At 35.7% G+C, this 6,575-nt stretch overlaps 1 protein-coding gene across 3 annotated transcripts in view; it reads right to left on the bottom strand.

Moving 5' to 3' along the window:
- Positions 1–225: 225 nt before the first annotated feature.
- The window catches only part of MAEA (macrophage erythroblast attacher), a 36,656-nt gene continuing 30,306 nt past the window's right edge, over positions 226–6,575 (bottom strand). For all 3 annotated transcript variants that reach the window (XM_010282264.1, XM_010282266.1, XM_010282265.1), the window contains 3 exons: positions 2,728–2,861; positions 1,832–2,027; positions 226–1,410 (listed from right to left, as the gene is read on the bottom strand). In XM_010282264.1, coding sequence (XP_010280566.1) covers positions 1,315–1,410; positions 1,832–2,027; positions 2,728–2,861 — 426 coding nt within the window. In that variant the 3' untranslated portion in view covers positions 226–1,314. The remainder of the gene's footprint in view (positions 1,411–1,831; positions 2,028–2,727; positions 2,862–6,575) is intronic.

Here is a 6,575-nt window from a genome sequence, read left to right on the forward strand (position 1 = left end):
GTTCATAACTGAAAAGTTTAAACCACAAATAGTTATTTGACTGAGATGCTCTGAGTTTGGAGCCTGAAGAACATGTTTATGGTTGTGGTGTGGTGTTTTTTTTTTTTTTTAATTTTTTTGCACTCCTTTTAAAAGAGACCCTTAGAAAAGAGCTGATTTTTTTGACATTTAAATACAAAGCAGCTTTCTAATTTTATATAATCAAGAAATGGAAAACAATTTTTATTAACATGTTTTACATTTACAATCTTTTATTAGCTAATCAACATCAACATGCAAAAATAAGCGCTAAATACAAACCTCTACAATATGGTTTTGTTTAAACTACAATGGTTTAATTCTTCTGAAAAGTCATAAGGATGTGTTCTGTAGTTGTTAAAATTGAACTATTAGTTTCAGTAATGAATACTATTTAGACCCTAAAATTATGTAATCATCCTGCAAGGCATCTTCAGAAACTTCGCCCAACACTTAAGAATACCAGCTCATTTTCATGTGAGTACATTCTCAAAGCAAGAAATAAGGCAGTAGCACTAATGATTTCATATTGAACCCTATGCACATAACTAATAACTTTAGAAGGACTTTAACACTATGGTAGACTGGAAAAAGAACATTTAAACAAGCATTGGATTTTGCCTGAAATGTTCTCAGTTCCTCTCGATACTTATGCAACCTCCTTAAAACATTTGGGTTTGGAAAAAGACTTGATACTCCTTCAAACCAGTCCCTAGGTGATCCTCCAGAGAAGCCAGTCTTGTGTCAGACATCAATATTTTCCCATGGAAATAAGTTACATAATTTGTGTTCAGGATTACTTCACGAGAGGATCAAAAAGAAGGCAAAGAGGAGTTTAAAGGAGAACATATTGGTATTACTGAAATCTTTGATAACAAAAGGGTCTTGGACAATTGTGAAAAAGAGGGAAATTGATTTAATTTCAAATCTGTTGTAACATTCCCCCAGTGCAAGTGTCCATCTTTAAAGAAAGTTAACCTTTAGAAGATGAAAGTACTTTTGAGAAGAGCCCAATTTTTGACCTTATGTTACAAAACCTTAACAATCAAAATTTGTTTTTGTTTTCATTCAAGTACAAACTTAAGTCATAATTCCTCTCTTTTTTTTTTTTTGAAGAATGTTTATTGTTGCTCATTGATCTTTGGTCGCAAGAAACAATAATGCCACCGACAGGTCTGATTCCCAAGGTGGCAGGTTTTGCTTCTTTGCCACACATTAAGGCCCCCCCCTTTACAGGGTATGCCAATATACACTGTGTCAAAATTCCAGCGGCACTTTATCATGTGTTTTACGGACCTACATGATGTAGACTTTCTCAGCTTGTGAGAAGTTGAAGACTTCTTTGGTTCTTGGGCAAATTACTTTGTCATCTTGACGAATAGAAAGCAGAGACTGAAAAAGAGTGAAATCAAAAGATAATATTCACAATAGTAACTGAAAGCATTATTTAACTGTTTAGTAAATAAACTTTTTCTTAATTTGGGAACAAAGATGTTATAGTCCAAAGTCAAAATATCTTTGCCCATAAAAGTTATTTATTCTACATTATCACTCTCCAGAGGGAGAGATTTCCAATGCCATTTGATTTCATGTCCTAACTTTATATATTCAATCAGACAATAGTTTAAGATCAATTTAATCACATAATTTTTAAAGGACTGTATATTTACTGCAAGAAATTACTTTTCTTCTGTTAGTATAGAAGATACGTCTAGCTTTCTGACTGAGTTTATAAGCTCTTATTTTGATGTAGAAAATTACTATAACCACTGCTATTTTAGACTTCAGTAAGTCATTGATTTCGACAACTTACATTGTATCCATAGACATATCCATTTGGTAACATCATAGGAGGATTATTTTCGTTCATTACATCCCCTGAAATCTTGCAGACTAGTCGGGAGTTGGCACAATGTGCCATAGGCAGAGGCTGAGCCAGCTTGTTCAGGGATTTGCTACACACGGGGCAGTCTGGGTTTTTTGAGCTCCCATCCTCTTTGTAACACTGTCTGTTTAACAGAGTTAAGGAACAACCACCACAGGATGTAACAAGAATTAGTTAATGCCATACATTGGAGAAGATAGTAAACTGTGCAAATGTAGCCTCTGTTATAGAACATACACAATCACTTAATTCAAGTTTAGTGTGTACATGTAAGAATCAGGTGCTTGCTTTGTTTCAAGAAACAAGAGTGAGCAACAAATGCCTGGCACCCTCTACAGGTAAAGCTTCTGACGTAGAACACTTTAGCAGCACCAGTCCTCTAATACACCATAGCATGCAGAAAATCCAACTAAGTTTCAAAAGATGCAGGATATATTTTAATATTCACATAAAACCAGACAGGGTAAATTTGTGTGTAAGTGCTTAAAAAAAAAAAGAAGTAATTCATACTCAGCTCTCTAACTTTTGCAGATACATCCACTAACTTAAGACACATGGAAAGAGCCCCATATGCAACCACAATGTAGATTTCACCTTAAGATTTTGGTTTGGACATGTATTTTTTTTTATAAACCTAATGCCATTTACTATAATCTCCCCTTAATTTAATAGAGAGACCAATTCATACTCCATTTAAACAACTCATTAGAAAAAATATTCAAGCGAGACATCTCCTCTTTGAGCTCTCTGAAAAGCATCCATAGAACGAAAAAAACCACAATGCTTTTTTTGCACTCGACAGTAGTATCTGCATTAAAGGATACGGTGTTTTTATAGCTGAAAGGCCTGCCTGGAGTGTTATAGTAAAAACAGAATTGTTTCCCAGCTGATGTAGTCTGTAGTTATCATATCTAAACTGTTGGATCAGCATTCTCCATCGAGCAGGGTCCAAGAGATCCTGTTAAAAAACAACACAAGTATAAGTTGTTTTCAATCTAATTGTCCCGAGGGGCAAAAGCCTGGGAGTGGTAAATTTTGCAAAACTCACTAGACTGAATCAATTGCAAAATAAAAGTACACATGCTAATGCATAGTATGAATGTTCTTGTTTAGAAAGTACCTTTTAACCAGAAATATGATTTAGATCACGTATTATTTAAAATAGCTGGCATAACAATATTCAATCTCTCTCCATCATCTACCTAACGTTCTAATTAAGGTATGTAAATCCTGGTGAGGCTATTTCTTGCATTTAGTTTTCTAGAATGCTGGCCTACTTATGAAGCAACATTAATACTGTGGAATGTTTGCTCTGTAGCCTCTGAATCATTACCATCAAAAAGTCAGAAGCGTTTTTTTACCTCAAGTCAGGCTAATTCTGCTGATACCTCTTTGTAACATTTATTCTTTACAGAATTTTGTAAAAAGGTTTTAATTTGGAGAGCTGGCACAACCCCAAGTTAGAGAAAACTTAGGTAAGCTATACATTTAAGGACAAAATTCTTTAATATATATTGTAATGCTGTGCATTACCTAAAAAACAGGGAACAGTAGTTAAAAGTAGTGATATTTTTTTCATGGAAGCAAGAACTAAATCCACAGGTCAAGGATATATTGAACCCTAACAGCAGTGCTGTGAAGGAGTCATGTAAGAAGTGAAGACCCTTTGAAAGTATATTTATGTTATGTTATATATACAGGCAAACACCTAATCCTTTCTTCTGCTAGCGCCCCTTCTTCTTCATATCCATAACATGCATTTTGGTAATGAGAAATGACAATGTTCTTTTATCTTAGAGATCAGTTCATATTATCAACTGTGCATGCTACATTTTGAGGCAACTAGGAGAAACAAAACATTTTAGTATATTGTTTAGTTTATAGAACAGTCTTTTAAAGAAAATCAAAGACTTAGTGACAGACAATAGACTGAGTAGCAGCATCAAATTCAAAACATGTTATACCAAAATCACTAGGCAGTGATTTTACCGTGATGCAGACACTAGCCTTTATGCTTTGCTCTGTACCATCTTGGCCCACTCTGCCTCTCCTCAGTTCCCTGTTCATTCAAGTCAAGACACTGGAGAGGGAGGGACTCCAGCATTACCCCTTTTGTTGTAGCCTGTATCCCAGAATTCCCCCACACCAAGAAGATCAGAATGGCCTGAGAACTTTTATCCAAATGATTTAATGGTACCATAGTACTTTTCTTTAGTATTTTATGAATAATTTTTTCATCCTTATCCTAAAAATTACATGTTCACAGAACTATATTTCAGATAAATGTGGGAAATACCTCATAGAACTACAAGAGGCCAACATTTAAAGAAGTGCTAAACTGGACTTTGACAGCAGTTGTCTGAGTAAGTACAATTATTTCTCCATCCCTTTTCTCTAACTAAAAACTGGACTACTTGAACAGTGGGGAGATGTGGTTTATGTACAACTAGTAAATCTGAGCTCAGATTATGAAGCCGCATGTCTCCCTGAGCACAGACAAAATGACTGTTGGATTGGAGACAGGATCAAAAGTGTTAATAGCTCCCATTAAACTGGGAACAGCTTAGGATGAGGGAAGGAAGAGATGCAGCTCACATAAACCAGTCCTGGTGTGTTTTTCTGACAAGCATTTAGAAAGTGGAATTACACTGAAGCTGAAAAAGGGTGCAAGTGTAAGTGATAGATTTCAAGAGATTAAAAAAAACTACCAGGAATACTAAGATGAGAGAGCAAATGAAAAAAAGTCTTGCAGCAGAAACAGTTGGATCAACTGTAAGCCTATGGTTGGAAAAAAAAACCAGCACAAAAGAAGGAATAATTCACGTGAGGAAGAGGCAGAAAGATTCAGAGACAAATCCACAGGAAAGGAACGAATCCTGGACATCAGCAATATTTGTTTGACTTCTAAATGCTCCAAATCAACAAGCAGAACTGAGGCAGAGAACCTACACAGATGGGGGCAAAAGTAAATACATAGAAGTATCTTGCCTTAACTAAAGAAAAAAGCACCATTTCTGCCACCAGACTTCATGTGCTTGTTCTGTCACCCGCCCCATCTAAGGCCAGAATGTTCCCGGAGTGCAGGATGAAGCTTTTGTTCTGACCTTAAGGCAATTCTTGAGATGATGTAACAGACAGAGCCTACAACAGATCCATAATAAAGAGAGAAAGTACTACTAATGATTAAGAAAAGCCTATGATTAAGGGCCTAGGTGATGGGACACAAAAGTAGCAGCTTACTAGATGTCCAGCTGGTTCCAGCCACAGCCACACAAGCTTATTCAAAGGATATCAAAAGAAGATAGCTTGTTTTGCCACAACATTGAATACGTTTTCCTTAAAGTCCTAAAAGATAGGATGGCAAGCTAGAGAAATTTCTATTCACCTATTACAGAAGATGCTTATTCCCTTGGATTGATAAAAGTCTATTAGAGATACTATGATCTGACAAACTTTGTCCCAGGTTTAAAAGTCATTTTACTAGAAGCCATTTGTACACAGAACCCCTAGTCAACCTATTAAAGGTATCTCCAAACAAGCTCTATGATTCTGTTTATCTAGGTAATTATTAGAGGACCCAAAACATAACTTCCCTAAACTAGAATGTTTTAAGTCAGATCCACAAAAAGTAGTAGGGAATTTGTTCCAATTGTATGGTTGTACCTGAAACAACACTAGCTTTTCTCCTTGCTCTCCCTCATTGAAACATTCTGTCCAAACTAGCCCCTAGAACAAAATACAGGACTTATGTCCTGCCTATTTCTTTCTAACTACTGAGACAACGATAAGCTCTGTCTTACACCCAGTCTTCTAACATATCTATCATTTATGCTCGTAATGCAGATAAAATGTAGACTCCGAAATACCAGGATCCTTCTAGGACTCCAGGATTAGCAAAGAAATTCACATTAATTCTGTGGGTTGTTGGTTTGGGGTTTTTTTTGTGTTTGTAAACCATTGATTTCATCACCAATTGTTTAATAAAACTTGATTATACTGGCATTGCCACATATTGGCTTGGCATTTCACAGGATTCTTGTTGATCTCTGCCAGCTCAACTCTTGTCTACCTTCTACCTCCAATGCCAAGTTAAAAAAAAAACATAATCAGTACATGACCACAAAACAAATTCAGAATCTGTAGAAAAGTAACTACCTGTGAATTTTTCTTGATTCAAATTTAGATGTAGATATTACCATTAATATCTACATTAATTTGTATGAACCCAATAAATGAACACGTACTTTCAAGCATCAAAAATAATGCTTTCAGATCGTTCAAATCCTCTTTCCTTTCTTTGTCCCAACCATCATAAGGACAGTAATTTGAGAAGTAGAATTGAAAACTGCTGCTAGTGTATTAAGGCCAAAGCTTAGTATGTTGAACAAAACTGCAGTTTTTTTCTTTGTACTCCCCCATTTTCGGTCTCTTGCTGTATATTTGCACATCATGCTTCCAGCCCCACAGATCTTCAGTGCTGGGTTTGGGGTATGCCTAGCTCAACGTGAATTTGTCTGTTACTACTAAGATGCAACTGTAACAATGCAAATACTACCTGGATTAATGTACAGGCAAGGACTGGTTATTAAAATTAAAGGACTATTATAAAGGTGGATTTTGGAAAGTAAAATTAGAACAACATTTGATCTTCAGATTATCAATGCATTTTCCT

Source organism: Phaethon lepturus, unplaced genomic scaffold (assembly GCF_000687285.1).
Source record: "Phaethon lepturus isolate BGI_N335 unplaced genomic scaffold, ASM68728v1 scaffold3932, whole genome shotgun sequence".
NCBI classification, from domain to species: domain Eukaryota; kingdom Metazoa; phylum Chordata; class Aves; order Phaethontiformes; family Phaethontidae; genus Phaethon; species Phaethon lepturus.